The sequence below is a fragment of the Lissotriton vulgaris genome, chromosome 12, assembly GCF_964263255.1.
Source record: "Lissotriton vulgaris chromosome 12, aLisVul1.2, whole genome shotgun sequence".
Lineage (NCBI taxonomy): Eukaryota > Metazoa > Chordata > Amphibia > Caudata > Salamandridae > Lissotriton > Lissotriton vulgaris.
The window spans coordinates 37,238,561-37,257,245 of NC_141700.1; the positions used below are offsets into that span (position 1 = coordinate 37,238,561).

General features: G+C 46.0%; 1 protein-coding gene across 1 annotated transcript in view; it reads left to right on the plus strand.

Annotated features, from left to right (window-relative positions):
• Positions 1-18,685, plus strand: part of SIN3B (SIN3 transcription regulator family member B) — a 146,083-nt gene that overhangs the window by 118,455 nt on the left and 8,943 nt on the right. The window contains exons 17-19 of the mRNA XM_086946936.1: positions 4,387-4,479; positions 5,610-5,704; positions 8,687-8,891. Of these exons, the coding sequence (XP_086803062.1) occupies positions 4,387-4,479; positions 5,610-5,704; positions 8,687-8,891 (393 nt within the window). The remainder of the gene's footprint in view (positions 1-4,386; positions 4,480-5,609; positions 5,705-8,686; positions 8,892-18,685) is intronic.

The window sequence follows — 18,685 nt, forward strand, 5'->3', positions numbered from 1 at the left end:
AGCGGCAGGGCCAGTCTTCCAACTACTCCAGGCCTTACGGTAAAGGAAAACAGGGGGCGCGAGGACGAGATTCGTCCAAGCGCCAATAGCGGCCTCCTGGCTCTTCCTACTGGACCCTCCTCCAGGAAGTCATCAGTTGGAGGCAGGGTCAACAAATACCTTCACAACTGGTCCCTAATAACATCGGACCGTTGGGTGCTCAACATCATTCGGAAAGGGCATACCTTAGAGTTCACTCAAGTTCCGCCACCCAAGCCCCCGGCAGCCACTCCTTCAAAACACCAGCGTCTCCTTCGGCTCGAAGTTCAACAAATGCTCCGAAAAGGGGCGATAGAGCCAGTTCCATCGAACCAAAGAGGCCAGGGATTTTATTCCAGGTTCTTCCTGGTGAAGAAAACGCTCGACAAGTGGCGCCCCATTTTAGACCTCAGGGGGCTAAACACCTATCTCATTTCTCTGTCCTTCAGGATGGTGTCCCTCCAGGACATCTTGAAGCTGATCAACCTGGGGGATTACATGGCCACACTCGATCTCGAAGATGCCTATTTTCACGTTCCGATTCACCCAGCGCACAGAAGGTTTCTGCGATTCACAGTAGCCAAGAGCCATTACCAATTCAGGGTTTTACCCTTTGGACTCCGCTCAGCCCCAAGAATATTCACGAAAGTGCTGGCTCCAGTAGCAGCTTTCCTGCGGAGGCACAAGTTTCAAGTCTTCCCCTATCTGGACGACTGGTTACTGAAAGCTCCGTCCAGAGAGGCAGCAATACAAGCGGTTCAAGCATGTACCAATTTATTCCAAAACCTGGGTCTCACTTTAAACGACGAGAAATCTTGCCAGATCCCGTCCAGGAGAGCCCGGTTTCTGGGAGCCATCTTGGACTCAAGACTTTCACAAGCTTTTCCTACTCTGGAAAGGAGGCAAAAGTTGCAGACGATGGCCCAAGTCTTACGAACAAAAAAGTCTCTTTCAGTTCGCCGCTACAAGTCTCTGCTGGGAGTAATATCATCGTGTATTCCACTGATCCCTCATTGCAGACTGAGAATGCGTCCCTTGCAGGAACAACTGGACAATCAATGGCGGCAAGTCCACTGTTCCTTCGACGACAGAGTGACTATCACTCCGGAGATGAAGAATGCGGCCCTGTGGTGGACAGACCAAGACAACTTGTCCCAAGGCCTATCCTTCGCAAGCGACCCGTCTCCACAGGTGGTAACGACGGACGCGTCGTTGGAGGGTTGGGGAGCAGTGCTGCAGGACCTACATGTCAGTGGTCATTGGTCACCCCAGGAAAAACGCCTCCACATCAACCTATTAGAACTCAGGGCGATACGTCTGGCTCTGCAAGCGTTTCTTCCTCGCCTGGCAGGTTCACAAGTGCTGATCAGGACGGACAACACCACAGCCATGCACTATGTGAACAAGGAAGGAGGGACCAGATCGCGCCCATCGTCACAAGAGGCCCAGCAGGTTTGGGAATGGGCGATCCAACACAAAATGTCTCTGATGGCAGAACACTTGCCTGGCGTCCTCAACGAAAACGTCGACAGACTGAGCAGGTCATCCTCGGTCAGCCACGAATGGGAGTTGAATCAGGAAGTCTTGGAACAAGTCTTCAGCCGGTGGGGAAGACCGGACATCGACCTGTTTGCCACCCCGACCAACAAGAAATGCCGGTCTTACGCAAGCAGGCTTCCCCATCCAAATTCTCTGGGAAATGCCCTTTCGATAGCCTGGTCGAAGACCTTTGTCTACGCTTTTCCTCCCATTCCTCTGATACCACAGCTAATCAGGAAACTCAAGATGGAACCGTGCAGGATGATCCTGATAGCTCCGGCTTGGCCGAGGCAGCTCTGGTTCACGGAGCTCCATCTGTTGTCGATTGCTCCTCCCTTCCCTCTGCGAATTCTGCCGGATCTTCTCACGATGTCCGAGGGACAGATTTTGCATCCAGACCCTCAGTCGTTACACCTGACTGCATGGCTCCTGAGCAGCGAGAATTTATGAACCTGCCATTATCAAACGAGGTTAGAGAAGTTTTGTCCCAAGCAAGGGCCCCTTCAACTAACAAAACTTACTGCCTTAAGTGGAAAAGGTTCTGTTGTTGGTGTCGACAGCAACACATTGGTCCATTCAATTCCAAACCTCATCAGGTCCTCCCTTACCTACTGTCCTTAGCCAAGTCTGGTCTAGCCCATTCATCAATTAAGGTCCATTTGGCTGCTTTGTCACGATTCAGAAGGACAGAATCTGGGCCTTCATTATGGTCTTCGAGAATAATCAAACAATTTCTTAAGGGCCTGTTCAGGGTCTATCCACCGGTGAGACCGCCTCCTCCAACATGGCATTTAAATCTGGTCCTTTCTCAGCTCATGAAGGACCCTTTTGAACCAGTCCATCGTTCTGACATCAAATACCTTTCGTGGAAAGTGGCTCTTCTCCTCGCTCTCACGTCGGCTCGGCGTGTAGGGGAGTTACAGGCCTTGACCATTCAAGAACCTTTCCTTCAATTCAAGAGGAACACTGTCATCATGAGGACTAACCCTAGGTTCATGCCAAAGGTTCCCTCGGATTTCCATTTGAATGAACCGGTCATTCTGAAAAAAAATTTCCTCAGCCTTCCACACCAGCGGAAAAAGCATTGCATTCGTTGGATGTGCAACGATGCTTGAAGTTTTACTTGCAACGTACTAAGGATTTTCGAAGATCTACTCAACTGTTTGTGGCCTTCGGGGGACCGAGTAAAGGCCTTCCACTATCCAAACAGGGTGTTTCAAGGTGGATCACAAGCGCTATATTACATTGTCACAGGACTGCTGGTAAACCTCTGGCTGGAAAGATACGAGCGCATTCCACAAGATCTGTGGCTTCCTCCACAGCACTCTTTGCAGGGGTGCACATTAAGGATATCTGCAGAGCTGCAACCTGGAGCAGCGTCCACACCTTTACCAAGCACTACTGCTTGGAATCTCTGCAACAGGAGGATGCAGCAGTAGGACAGGCTGTCCTGAGGAACCTCTTCCACTAATGGGGAGCTTTCCTTTCTTCCCATCTTCCATTTTTCACATTTTGTATCTACTGTTATATTCTTTATTGCTTTATTCGCAATGCAAAATGTGATTATATTGCTAACTGCTTACTACTCTGATACAAAGCATGGGAATCTATGAAAGTTCCAATACTGGGGTAAGAAAACAAGTTACTTACCTGTAACTTTAGTTCCCCAGTATTGGTAACTTTCATAGATTCCCATGCGCCCACCCACCTCCCCGGGGAAAGCTCGGCCTACAGCACAGATGGTGTCCCAGTACACAACGGCTACGAAAATCTGAGGCTCTGAGGTTCCTTCAGGAAGGTTCTAAGTGGTGAGGCACTTCTGATTGGCTGAGGCCAAAAGTTTGGTCTCTTTTACACAAAGAGGTTGATATGCTACAAAAGGGAATGAGGCCTAGGCCTTTTTCCATTGTCTTTTGTACCTACAGCTATGGTATTTTTGTTACCGAGACTCCCATTCCGACGACGGGGAATGATACAAAGCATGGGAATCTATGAAAGTTACCAATACTGGGGAACTAAAGTTACAGGTAAGTAACTTGTTTTCTAACCCCCTCAAGTGCTAAGAACGAGAACTTGAGGCCATGCCCCGAACATCCTTGTTCACGGGGAATCCAAATCTTTTAGCTTCCATATATGTTTAGGCCACTAGTTTTGCTTTTTTATTTCTAATTATTTATTATTTTCGCTTTTTATATACATATCATTCATATTTAAATATTTTGAAATAATTTCCATTATGTAACTATTTGTATAACTCTACTAGTGTCTATCACTTCCAACTTCATGCTTTGCTGGATCTTAATGGCTAGATGAGAGCCTCATCATCTCAGCACTACAAGTGCATCAGTTCCGTTCTGTCCCCCACCCCATCCCCATTTTCTTTCCCCCTTACTTTACATCATTTGCCTTTCATCGAGCAAACGAAGATGCTGGCGAAACCCAGAAAATGATTGAGAAAATATATTAAACTTTGACACCATAGCCACTAGCTTGTAAATGTATTGAAAATCCATTTTTTAATGAGCTGCATAGTTAAGTTTGTGCTACCTGATAACCTTTCAGCCTATTACCAGCACCCTAAATTCTGTTAACAATATTAGATTTCTGTTGTTCGTATAAGACTTGCTGCTGATGAATTGCAATTTCTTAGCCCTGTAGTTACACCATTACCAACATCCAACATAATGTACTCTATGCATAGAATTCGGAGAGATGAGTTTGTTGTTCCTGACTGGATTCAGACCTGTGACCTGGAGTATGGACACAGATCTCAGCAGCAGGCTGCTCAGTCACTGAGCTATGTCACCAGTGCTTGCGTTGTCTTTGCAGATCATGTTCTTGCAAAGGAACGGGGATGTGATCATGACGATTGAACTTTTGGATACCGAAGAGAGTCAAATGGAAGATCCAGTCGAAGTTCAGGTGCGAGCCAGATGAACCCTTTACCCCTTCCTCAAACGTTCTGTGATAAACCCATCTTCTGGTTGTCAATGCTCCTAATGTACCACTGCCGATGCTCAGCTTGCAGATCAAAAACGTTAAAAGATTCATGGTCATGAAAAAGTATCCTTTCATTATAATTCATAGAACAGACATTCTTATTTTCTTTGTGTGCACAGTGTAGGTTTATGTTAGAAGATGCGCATTGAGCTTTCACAACTTATGATACCGCTATAAATGCCAAAAAGGGGTTTCATCCGTGCACTTCTTGTTACCGTCGCAGTGGCGCCTGATGTCGTTGGGATGGTGGGCCCACTTATTGGTATCCTTGTGGTGACTGCATATCTGGTAACTGGTAAGGGAGGAGTTAAGTGCTGGGTGGGTGGTTTGATCAGGGTGTCCAGGCCACCACTGACTGGTGAGGTAAGGTATATTAATTGGCCCATTTGTAATTGGTATACTGTTGGGACCGGGGACCGGACATCGTAAGGTGCCTGTTTTACTTTGAGAACTGGTAGGAGAATGGTGGCGATTGGATGTCTGGTGACTGTATGGGGGGAGTTGTTGTTCTCCCAGCAACTGGGCTGGCATGATGACTGGAATCGTGTGGTGGCTGGGTTCCCAGTGATTGGGCTCCTGGTGTGTGGGTGAATGGCTGTCTGCCACAGCATGCATGGTCAGACACATGGTGATCATTGTACTATTGCAGCTTCTATATTGTTTGTGGTCATGGCCTTGGCCTCAGCATTGTTTAGCTATCAGAGTGTGGTACCAGAATGTTCAGGAGTACTTGAACTCATTTGGTTCAAGGTTTGCCACTGGGAAGGGTCCCTCCCTCCCGATCACTACAAAAACTCTCCGTGGTAACCTTTGAAAACCAAATTAGTTGAATCAGTTCTCCTTCCTCTGATCTCCAGCAATGAATTATTTTGGACCTATTTTGAAGAGGCATCAGTTACAATATATGGGTCTGATTTACATTTTGCCAGAAAGGAAGTTTCAAAGACAAACCACCAGGGACCAGTAAATGAGCAGCTTTGAATTGTGGGACTGTTTTGCTTTTGCACAGATCATCTATAATAACATTGTGATGCTTTATTTCTTTCATATAGCACTTGTCTACCTACATGGATCAGTTTGTCGCAGCCGACGGAGAGCAAAGCAACCATAATGCGCGTTTTCTATTCAAACCTGTCTTTTTACAGAGGTAACAAATGACCGTTCTCTTTTCATATGTGTGGGACAGACCGCATGGGTGAAAGAAAGAGTCCTTATGGATCAACCCTTGATGACACAAGGCATAGAATAAAGTTGTCGGGACAGAGCTCCCAAGTTTCCCCTTATTGCTGGGTGTTATCAATGAGGAAAGACCTGCTTGGGTGGGCAGTCTTGCTGGTGTGCTGTATTTCTTCCCATGCTCATGCTGAGGTAGCCTCTGAATGCAGCTCAACCCATGGCATTTTCGTGCTCTGCACCTCATCACTATATGCAAAGCACTAAAATGAAGAGTAAGGGCTTTGAGTAAAGCGTTTGTTGGTTGGTGGTCCAAAGAGTAAGGGATTTGTGTAAAACATTTGTTGGTTGGCGGTCCAAAGAGTAAGGGATTTGCGTAAAATATTTGTTGATTGGCGGTCCGAAGAGATCTGTTGATCACATTTATCTGTGACCTGGTGTTCTTTAACTGCCCACATTCTATGCAGCTGTCCATCTCTAAATAGTTTGGTTCGAACCTTTTTAAACACATTATATATACACATTTTCTTCACAATAGACTCGAGTATATGTGCCCAAAATCGTGAATGGGAGAAATACTTTTCCATGCATCTTTTCAGGCAACTTTTGTTTGCATTTAATTAGTAAAATGTGTAAAGGAAAAAAAGCAGAGGCTGCAGTGACCTTAATATAATTCAGGCATCCCTGCTGCAGTTGACATTAATTTACAACATATACACTCACTGCGCCAGGCAACTGATTTCCCCCTACATGTGGCATTAAGCTATAAACTTCTCTTCTGTACGCTTGTATTGGTGTCCCCAAAAGAGCAGCAAAACTCTACTTAAGAGTAGGAAAGAAATACCGTATAAGTTTCGAGGCACTCCAACTTTGTACAGTTTTGCTTGACCGCAGAGCTGTCGCATGACCGTATGTGATCAAGAGAAACTGACCTCTCAGAAGTACCATTGAGGTCTTTGGTTGCCCCCACATGTTGGCTTCCTTGAGTACAGCATGTAATTTGGCTGCAGTTGCGTGTTTCAACTGAAAAGCAGAGCTTGTATTGCACTTTTTGCTTTATGGGAAATTTTCATCATTGTAGCAGGGCTGTTGGTTACGGTGGAAAGCCAGTTATCAGTGGTGTAGGACAGATCTGTTTTATTATGAAAAGTTGTGATCATGGCAGTAGGCTTGATGGATTTATTGTGAAAAGCATGTTAAGTTACATAGGCATTTATGGGATGTTATTACTCTGCATTGGAGCCTGCAGAGAGGGTTTGAGTAACATGGAATCTCACCGATTGCCGTAGGAGGCAAGGATTTTGGTGATGGCTACCACCTACCACACCGTTGGAATAGAAGGTCTGCACTCTTGATAATTATTGCGAGCCCCTCTTAAGAGACCTATTATTTAGTTTTTCCACTGTCATTTTGTTTACATTTGTAGTTTTACGACTATACCCCTGATGGATGCTTTGTGGGAAAGTTTATTCTCAGTAGAACAGGTCGGTGTTTGGTTGTAATTAAGGGGATGTCCTAATTAGTTCCAGCTAAAAGCTATTTCTGATGCCTTGCGTCCAATCTGTTTATTATGAGAAGTTATGACGAAGGCTGTAGGCCTTTCGCTGTGGACCGCGCTCACACTGTTAAAGGCTCTAGATAAGTAGTTGGATGAAATCTCATTGATTGCCATAGCAGGAAAGGGTTATGATGATGTTAATCCCCTGAGGCAAACCCTGGGGTTCGAAGATTTTCACTGTGACACACATCGTTGGGCCCTTTTGAAAAGGATTGTATATTGTTTTACCGACTATAATTTTATACATATGTAATTGTATAATTGTGTACATGATGGTTGCTAGTTTATGCACAATTCATTAGGCCTATGTAGATTAGGGTGTTACGTCCATGGTAAAGGCTAAAGGCCTTATTGCGGGTCATTATTGTATCTGACATAACTTTTCGCAGTTTGATCTGCTGTACTTTGAAAGGGAAAAAAGAAGACAATTGAAAACTAAGAGCCCAGCCCACCAGCCATGGCAATGAAGTGCACTCATTTTCATGAAGAGGTGCACACGTGATTAGACCAATGTCATCCCTCATAGGGCAAAAAAAAACAATGGCCTCTGAAACAGTATTCTCTACACCCGGTGAACACCATGGAAATGTCTTGTCCGTAGTGTATCATTGCTTTAATGACCCATAAGTTGATTCTAAAGTCGCAGGGATGCTGGAACTTTAATATAGCAACACGCTTTGTACACCACCATTGCAAGACAGCCACACACCGGTATGTTTATTTTATTTGTTATTGCAAGCATGTGTACGCCATGTTTAGGCAGCAATTTTTTTCTACTGTTATTCTAAATTATTTTGCACAAATTGTTGAATTTGTGTTTTTGGGGTTGTGCAAGTGGGTGAATGCAAGAATGGATGGATGGATGGATGGATACATGAGGGCGAGGCAGAGTCATAGTTGTGTCTATTATGATTTAAATGCCGAAATCTACTATGACTGAAGAAACCATTATATTTTGAAAAATGTCTCGTACACTGCCAATGATTAGCATCTTGGCTGAAAATTGGCTTTACTTTCCGAGTGTTTATAATTTTATCTAAGCAGTATTATACAAAACATTTCACCGTGAAACAACACAATATGCTTCTTGCTGCAGAAGTGGGAGGGAGTCATGGGATGATCTGAAAATAACTTTATTTGTGAGTATGCTGTCGGGTAGGAGGGGGTCAGGGCTTTCAATAGATCCCCACCCATACACAAAACAAATGCTGGCAACAAAAAAATGGTTTCTCAGTAAAGGAATTGGAATGATCACAAAGGTCTGATTGAGCATTTATGACTGCTGTGCACATTTGCGTGTTTGGTACGGTCTTCAAGATTCATCATCAGACTGCTGCTATGAACTCATTTTTTCAGCCATACGAGTCTGCTGAAAATGTTTTTGTTTCTTCTCGAAAGGAATATTAACAAGTTCCGGAAATGGCAGTGCAGACAAGTGCGAGCGATGAAGAAGGAAGTCAAGAGCTCCTGGAAGAGGCTGATTGGCGTAGAGAGTGCGTGCAACATGGACTGCCGCTTCAAGCTCAACACCCACAAGATGATGTTCATTATGAACTCTGAGGATTACATGTACAGGTGCGGGGCTCTGCCCCGGGCCAAACAGGTACACCCATGGCCACCGCTTGACTTGTCTTTCCATTGCCCGCTCACTCGGACGTGCATTCTCGAGAGTGATAACTTACTCCTGTTATTTATGGCTGCAGACTGCTTACTGCTGCGCCCAGCAGACTGGTGAGAATAGATGGGTTAAACAGACGGCCAACCTTGGAGAGACTGCACAGATATTCTTAATAACACACTTTCCCATTTGCTAGCAATTTTTTCCTTGCCATGAACTGATAACCCTAAGATCATCTCCAAACGTAGAGTTCAGGACCCAATGGCAATGTGTTTACTAGAGATTGTCAGAACAATTGCGCAAGAGACAAATGTTGCAGTGGGAGCCATCCAGCACACTATGCCCGCTGATGTGCAGTCTGTCTCTTCTGTTTGTTGTGTTGCTTTGGTTCCTTTTATGAAAAATGTAGATGCAGCTTTGTGTGGCTTTATATTTTTAGATCTGTGCAATTCTTTAAAGATATTGTACCTTGAAGAGGTCTTGGCAGAGAATGTGAAGCCGAGAAGTAAATGCTTTCGCTGTGAGGGTCATCCGCAAAAGTGTTTCTAAACCACTTGAGGCACAGGACCTTAATGAGTATTCCTTCTCTTTTGAAAATTCATCAGTCATTAAACAGTAAGGGATTTAGGTTTCCACTGTCCTATGACTCGGAAAACACTCCCTAGATGGTTGCCAGCTCCTTCTTACGGTGGGCTGTCTCTGAAGCCACATAGCGTCAAGACACACTGATGCCGGTTCTCTATTTTTTAATGTGGATTCATGTATAAAGATATTTTTCTGAAATTTTTTAACTATGAAGTGCAGTTCTTCGGAAGTGTCTTCCCACATAAACGTTGGGCTTCAAGACTTGCCACACTTGCAGTGGACGGATATGCATTGCCAACACCCATGAGGTTAATCTGTGGTGCCCGACAACTACATCCCTCAACATAGCTCAGGGTAGATCAACTCCCTGCTCCGGAACTGCTGCTGCCTCTTCCATATGCCATACTGGTGCCCATGCCGATCTGTCCAGTTTCTAGCACATTGGGCCAACCCAACTTAATTCCTCAGTGCCATAATGGCAGAATGTCTATATCCCCCCCCCCCCCCCCCCCCCCCCCCCCCGGGCCCCCACTGCCCTGAGCTTTCTAGCCCCATGAGTGCATTTGGGGCTCAGATTAGATTTGTGCCTCTGTGCCAATCAACCCCAGAGTACCCCATCAGGGAATGCCTTTGGCACTGTTACCAATACCTCCCACTGTAACCCATGGTGAGGATGACAGCAGTATGTCGCCAAATTAGCTGCCTTCTAAGTCTTAGAACGCTGCAGACTACCTGACCTTGCAGATGACAAAGGACTGGACAGTTCTCTTGAGGTGGAGAAGGACTGTCCTGTTAGTCCAGCTCCGTCAGAAATTGTCACTCCATTCTGTTTTGAGGAAGGCAATAGAGGTGAAGGAGCTTCTCCTGCACACAGTGGAGGTCAGGTCCAGTATCCTGATGGAGGTCTTACAGGCTGCTTTGGCAGTTTCAGAGCCTCTACTGCCTTTTAATAAGGCATTGCTTGACCCTATCAAAGCATCATGATACAAGCCCATCCCAGCCCCAGCTATCAACCAGCTAAATCCCAGGCAGTAGGCTCACCCCAGGAGATCCTGCTTTCCTTTGTGCCCATTCCTCTACTTAAAGTGGGATGGTGCAGGTATCTTCTTTCACAAGGCAGAATCCAGATGCATTTCCCTCAGATCCATCCAGCAGGGAATCCAAGAAGTTGGAAGCTGTCTACAAGAAGGTTTTCTTGGCCAATAGTTTGGCTCTCTGTACAATGAATGCTACTTGTCAGCATGACCAAGCCCTTTGGATTAGGGTAACTTGGTGACTCCAAACCGAATGGAACATTTAAGAGATCATTTTGCTGCGATGGTCAGATAGTCAATACCTCAGCAAATTATCAGAATAGGCCTGGACACAGTAGACTCACATGCTTCCTATCAGCCAGTTTTTCTAATATACCATCAAGCCTCATGGACATGCTTTTCTTTGGGGCTCACCTTCTTGGAGACCAGGCTGACTTTGCCTTCGAAAGGTTTAAGGCCAGAAGAGCCACCGATTAAAATGCCTCTGCTACAATCCCTGGCCCAGGACTGTAGGTAGTTCTGAAAGTTTTTACATTTTCCTTTTGTCAGCACCAGTTCTCCAAGCAGGCCAGGCAACAGGCTGCTAAGCCAGTCCAGGGGCAAGGGCAAAGGAAGGGCAGTGAGATCATGGACCCGATGAGGACACATGTCATATCTCCTGCATTTTGCTCTGTCACTGATCCAATAAAGTTGTGCAGTGGGCACTGCCAAGAGTTGCGTCTCAGCATTTAGTTGTTTACCAGATCCGTTCTCAATGTTCAATTCTGATTGTGGTCAGTCTTTTGAAGAAGCTCACACATTTCTGATAATACCTTTTGTGATGCCTCAGTGGGGGATCTGACTTTTGTTTTGCCTTTTTTAATGTGGGCTCCCTTTTGAACCACTTCACTGTTGCTAATTACATTTACTCACATTTAAGATGGATTTTCTTGTGTCCATTATGTCGGCGAGACATGTCTGCAAGATTCAACCTCTGAGGGTCCTTCTGTTTGCTGCTTTTACCCATTCAAACTGGCTCTTGGGACTTAGTCAGCTTTCCTGCTTAAGCTGATGTCTCTATTCCATTTAAGGCTATCTATTATGCTTCCACCCTCTTTTCTGAATCGTTTTTGGCCACTATAGGTGTGGCAGGGTATACTCAGACATGAGTCCCTTTCTCACTGCACCATCAGGATTCAAGCAAGCCGGGCCGAAGACGGCTGAAATGCCAGAAACCGGTCCCCGGTAGCTTGTCTCCTTTCTGGTGAAGAATTGGCTTGGTAGTTTAGTCTGCCCTGTTCCCATGATGCACTGGGCCAGGGACAGACTCATTTGCATATAGCCAGGTTCTGAGCTGGGATGGTGCAGTGAGATAAATAACGGTGATGGATCAAGCCCTGATCTTTGGACTGGGTAAGAGTGGTCTGCTTAATTCAGACACTCTGTTCATCACCACCCCCTTTTCTGAATCGTTTTTGGCCACTATAGGTGTGGCAGGGTATACTCAGACATGAGTCCCTTTCTCACTGCACCATCAGGATTCAAGCATGCCGGGCCGAAGACGGCTGAAATGCCAGAAACCGGTCCCCGGTAGCTTGTCTCCTTTCTGGTGAAGAATTGGCTTGGTAGTTTAGTCTGCCCTGTTCCCATGATGCACTGGGCCCGGGACAGACTGATTTGCATATAGCCAGGTTCTGAGCTGGGATGGTGCAGTGAGATAAATAACGGTGATGGATCAAGCCCTGATCTTTGGACTGGGTAAGAGTGGTCTGCTTAATTCAGACACTCTGTTCATCACCACCCCCTTTTCTGAATCATCTGCTTCAATCCCTGGCCCAGGACTGTAGGTAGTTCTGAAAGTTTTTAAATTTTCCTTTTGTCAGCACCAGTTCTCCAAGCAGGCCAGGCAACAGGCTGCTAAGCCAGTCCAGGGGCAAGGGCAAAGGAAGGGCAGTGAGATCATGGACCCGATGAGGACACATGTCATAGCTCCTGCATTTTGCTCTGTCACTGATCCAATAAAGTTGTGCAGTGGGCACTGCCAAGAGTTGCGTCTCAGCATTTAGTTGTTTACCAGATCCGTTCTCAATGTTCAATTCTGATTGTGGTCAGTCTTTTGAAGAAGCTCACACATTTCTGATAATACCTTTTGTGATGCCTCAGTGGGGGATCTGACTTTTGTTTTGCCTTTTTTAATGTGGGCTCCCTTTTGAACCACTTCACTGTTGCTAATTACATTTACTCACATTTAAGATGGATTTTCTTGTGTCCATTATGTCGGCGAGACATGTCTGCAAGATTCAACCTCTGAGGGTCCTTCTGTTTGCTGCTTTTACCCATTCAAACTGGCTCTTGGGACTTAGTCAGCTTTCCTGCTTAAGCTGATGTCTCTATTCCATTTAAGGCTATCTATTATGCTTCCCACCTTTTTCCTTACTCCACGCTATCAAGTATGAGGCTATACACGTATGGGGACCCACTGAGGGCAGTTACTATATAATTCGTATAAACATCCTGTCTGAAGATCACCAATTTGCTATGCAGGTAGCAAAAAGTACAAGTTGATCCGGAAGAGGCCCTAGTCTTGCTGAATCGTTTGGGCATCAAATTGTGCTATGCTCTTGCCAAAAAGGAACCACCTGAGAGAATCCATGCACATTCCAGCAAAGCAAAGTCTTTGATATTGACACTTGTTGGGGAGGTACCTGTAGTAGAAACTTGTCATGTGGTGAATTTGGCATCTCTTCACACACGTGAGGGGCATTTCGCACATTCAGCGCTCTGGGATTTCCTTGTTTGACCACCCCTTCACCTGTAGGGCAATACTGCTTTGAATATATTCAAAACGTGAGAAGTTTGCTGCTAGAAATATCCATTCAAAGAAAGGTACTTGCCTTTAGCTAACGATCTTTTTGGTGGATGCTCTATCTGCCTTCAGATAGATTCCTCCGTGATCCCACTCACCTCCCTGTTCTAAAGGATGGTCATATTTACTAAGGTTCCAAATGAGGTTGTTGCACTGCACTCCGTCAAAATTACCGGTTGTTTGTTCTTCTCAGCCTCTAAGGGCATGGTAAAACTAAAGAGCGGACTAAAGTCTGTGTGACAGGGGGCCCCTGTTTGGCTTCAGTGACAGCATGTTTTTCGCCCTGCCAGTGCCAAAAAGGAGCTAGGGCTATTTCCCAGCAGTGGGAGCTAAGGAAACCTTTACCCTTCCAGTGCCGAGAAGAAGCAGCCAGGGAAATTTGCCAACAGAGGTGAGCCATGGAAAGATTTCCAGATCCAGTCTAGCGTCTGGTGATTTTCAAGAGGTTCAGAATATTGGAGGTAGATAATGTATGCACTAGAGGGATAGGTATCAAAGATAATTCTCCTTTTCTCTATAGACGTGTTGATTTCAATATTGTGTTGGTGCACTACATTACTTTAGTGTTCTGTGTGTTTAGTGACGGACGGACGTGATTGTTATTGGATACGCAAAAATAACTAGCATTTGATGTTGCATATGTCCAGAATTAATATATTTGTCCCTTTTTTGTGATTACCTTGTTACTGGAGTCATGCTTCAGAGATCACATTGTTAATCCCAGAGACTGAGAATGTTAATTAAACCTTTTAAAACACCACAGTGGGGCAGAGTTGCCTTGCTTTGAAAGGAAGTGGCTCCATTACCGTCAGGGTATTTGTAATGGTGGGTGTTAGATCTGGGGGTCGCTAGTTGGCAATGGTTATCACCTTTGTCCAAATAGGGACCCTTACTTCTAAGTCAGGATAAGGGGATTACACTCCTTAATAACCCCTGCTCACCCCCTTGGTAGCTTGGCACGAGCAGACAGGCTTATCTCAGAGGCAGTGTGTTAAGCATTTGTGAATATACACAGTAATAACACTACAGATGGACACAACACCGGTTTTATACCAATAAGTATTCTTTATATAGACTTAAACACAAGACCACAAATGACAAAAATCCACAATACTACACTTAAGATTACAAAGTTCTCAACAAAGTACCTGGATGCGTAACGCAAAGTGAACAAAAGGCTCGCAAAAGGGGAGATGCGTCGGTTCCGTGACCCGGGGGAACGGTTGCGTCCTTCCTCAATGCTTGCGCAGAGTAGGGGACTCGTCGTGAGCCTTACCGGTGCAGAGGTAATGCGTAGATTCTCTGCCTGCGGGCCCGTTGCGGTGCGCAAGATGGCCCCTTGATGTGATGCGACGATCTGGTTTCGATTCGAGAAGATGGCTCCCTTGATGCGGTAGCGACGACTCTGTACTCTGGAGCCGCGACAGGCCCTGCGACACGCTTCTTCGGTGATGCGATGGCAACTCTCACGATTGCGTCATGCTTCTCCGGTGATGCAACAACAGACCGCTTCGATGAACACACGCTTCCAAGGAGATGCGACGAAGGCTCGCTTCTCCGGCTTTGCGATGATTTCAGCTGCGGCGGCGACACGCTGCTTCTCGATGCGTCGCGCTTCCAGCTCCCAGCGGCACGCAAGTGACTGGAGTCACAATTCCCAGCAGGTAAATTCAGGAGGGAGCTGGAGGTGAAGTCTTTTGTCCCTGAGGCTTCAACAGGAGGCAAGCACAGTTCAAGCCTTTGGAGAATATTCTGTAGATGAAAGTCTTTACAAAGTTCCTTCTCCTTTCCCTTGGCAATGAAGCAACCACTGCTGGCCAACCCAGCAAACAGCACACTGGCAGAGGGGCAGTCCAAACTCCTGCAGCTTCCTTGGTTCTTCTCCTTGGCAGAAAGGTTTCTTGTTCCAGAAGTGATCTAATTTCTTGGGATCAGGGTCCCAATATTTATACCCCAAAATCATTTGTTCTCTGAAGGCAGAGAGGCCTCTGCCTAGTTCAAACCAGTTCCTGAGCACTTTGTTTACATGACTCTCTTCTTCCTTTCACTGTGCAGGGCAGAGACATCAGCCAGACAGGAGGTGAAGCCAGCACAGGGGAGGGAAGATACAGCTCTGGAGCACTCTGTTGACATGATTCCTCCTCTCCTTTCATAGTGCAGGGCAGAGACATCAGACAAGCCACAGGGGGTGGGGCCAGCATTGTAGGGGGTGGGGCCAGCATTGTAGAGGGAAGGCCCAGCCCTATTCAGGTCCCAGGTGAAACTCCTCCCTCCCATCTAGATGCAGATCTCTCTATTCACCGCTGGGCTGCCTCAGCCTTTCTCCTGGAATTCCCCAGCCCTGTCACTCACAAACCCAGACAAGGAATACACAACCCAGCAGAGGCAGGCTCAAATGGTTAGGCAAGCAAATACCTGCTTTCTAAAAGTGGTATTTGCAAACAAAGCATATTAAAATAAAGTTTACTAAAAGATATACTTTATTATTCTGAGTTAAGGCATACTAAATTCGATTTTCTACCCTGTTCCCTGAGTCAGTTAGGATTATAAGAATGTAATAATCTAACTGCCTATTCTAACATATGAGAACAGGTAGCCTTCAAAAGTGAAAAACGAAAATGGCTGTAATTCACTACTAGAACATGCTACACACACCAGAGCATGTCCTACCTTATACTTACAAAGCACCCTGCCCGTGGGCCTATCATAGGGGTGTCTAATATGAAGCAAAGGGAAGGGTTAGGGACTGGCAAGTGGGTGCACTTGGCCAAGTCGACATGGCAGTGCTAGGCTGCACACAGGCCTTGCAATGGCAGGCCTGAGACGCACTTTACAAGCTGCTTCTGTGGGTGGCACAACCAGTGCTGCAAGCCCACCAGCAGCATTTGAGTTACAAGCTCTGGGCACACATGGTGCACTGTACTAGGGGCTGACAGATAAATCAAATAACCCAATTATGGAATCCAATCAGTATATCAATTTAACATGGGGGCACTTGCACTGTGGCACTGATTAGCAGTGGCACAGTGCCCAAAGCATAAATCCAGCAAAAACATATCAAAACAGAGGAGGCAATCCGTCAAAATGGAAGGGAGACTCACGCCAATGATGTCAGGTCTAACAGTGGGATAGTGGAATAAGAGAAGAAATCCTCCACTTTAGCATCCTATGCAGTATACAAGTCTATCTGAAAGCAACACATTAGTTATAGATTCCATACCTTAGAATTACGCCCAGGCATCAGACTGGATCCGCCAGATGGAGTAGTTTCTGTCCTGTAACTCCAGTTCTGTAGTAGGGGTATCTCTGATATAGTCATAATCTAGTGAATAGTCCCGCCCATGTGCGTGGACCCCAGAGCAATCAAAAATGATCTCTTAAGGTGTCGAAAAATGCAGAACTGCACAGACACTTAAGAGAGAATTAAAGATAGATAATGCAGCCTATAAAACCAGGCTACACTGTCCAGTACTTCAACTAGAAATTCCACCAAAAATCCACAAACAGCAAAGCCTGTCCAGATTTCCCTTGCCTCAGCAGCAAAACCCCTCTGGAATGATAGAGAGGAAGACATGGGCAGACAAGCCCCATAGGCTGCCATTATGTGGCTCAGAACAGGATACTGTGCCTTTAAGAGAACTTTCCAGAACTTCACAGTATCCCAGAATGCACTGCAGGTCCCTTTTACTTTGTTTTTTTTTAAGGCGTAACACGCCAGACCTGTAGCATTCCTTACATGAATATCTCTCTCCACCGGGGAGGAGGGCGGGCGCTTATGACTATAACAGAGATACCCCTATTACAGAACTGGAGTTACAGAAAAGAAACTACTCCTTCTGTAGTAGGGGATCTCTGTGTATAGTCATAATCTAGTGAATAGAATGGCAAGCCCATCCCCACGCCTAAGCGGCAGTGGAGAAACGAGAAATAACACCACTATTGTGCGAACAGATTTCGCAGTGAAGCCTGCCCAACCTGAGCGTCTGCCCTGGCATCAGTGTCCAGGCAGTAATGCTTAGCAAAGGTATGGACCAACTTCCAAGTGGCCGCCTTGCAGATTTCTACAATAGTAACATTACGGAGCAAAGCTGTCATAGCAGCTTTGCCCCTGGTGGAATGAGGCTTAGGTTTACCCCTAAGGTCTTATTAGCCTTTTGGTAACACAGTTGTATGCAGGACACAATCCACCTAGAGATGGACTGCTTAGAGGTAGCAAGACCTGTCCTGACTGATCCATAATTGATAAACAATTGGTATGACCTACGAATATCTTTGGTCTTATCCAGATAAAATTTGAACACCCTCCTAACATCCAGGGAATGTAAAGACCTTTCCGCTGGAGATGAAGGATTCTGAAAAAACGTAGGCAAAGTTATGGTCTGGTTGACATGAAAATCAGAAATAACCTTGGGAAGAAATTTATGGTGAGTACGCATAACAACCTTAGCAGCATGGAATACAGTATAAGGTTCTTGGCAACACAACTCCTGAATTTCACTCACCCTGTGGGCCGATGTAATGGCCACGAGGAACGCCGCCTTCCAGGAGAGGTGCTGCAACGAAGCCTTATGAATAGGTTCAAAAGGCTCCTTCATCAATCCGGACAGCACCACATTCAATTCTCATGAAGGCGAAGGAAGCCGGACAGGAGGAATACTTTCTTCAAGCCTTCCAAACAATCTTTGATCACAGGGATCTGGAAGAAGGAAGTCTGTAAAGGGCATTTCCTGTAGGCAGTCAACGCAGCGAGATGAACCTTAATGGAATGAACATTAAGGCCAGACCGCGCCAAATGTAGAAGATAAGGAAGGATGACATCTTCCTTACACGTCGTCAGGTCATATTTCTTAGACTTGCACCAGATGCAAAACCTCTTCCACTTGTAAGATAGGAAGTCCGAGTGGAAGGTCGTTTAGCCTCCTTCAGTATGTCCATGCAATCTTCTGGTAGATTCAAATGGCCATATTGCACTATCTCCGGAGCCATGCCGCCAAACTCAAAGACGAGAGGTTGGGGTGCAACATCTGCCCCCCGAACTTCGTGAGAAGGTCCGGCCGACACGGCAGCCGTATGTGAGGAAGGAGAGACCGTGAAGCAGGTCCGTGAACCACCACTGCCTGGGCCATTCCGGGGCAATCATGATCATCCGTGCCCTGTACTGGGACAGCTTGATGAGCACCGCTGGAATCAGGGGAATGGGTGGAAAAGCGTACAGAAAGCTGTTCGACCAGTTGATCCATAGCGCATTCCCCAGCGTACCCTGCTGGTAGTACTTGGAGGCGAAGTCTCTGCATTTGCTGTTTTCGGCGGTGGCG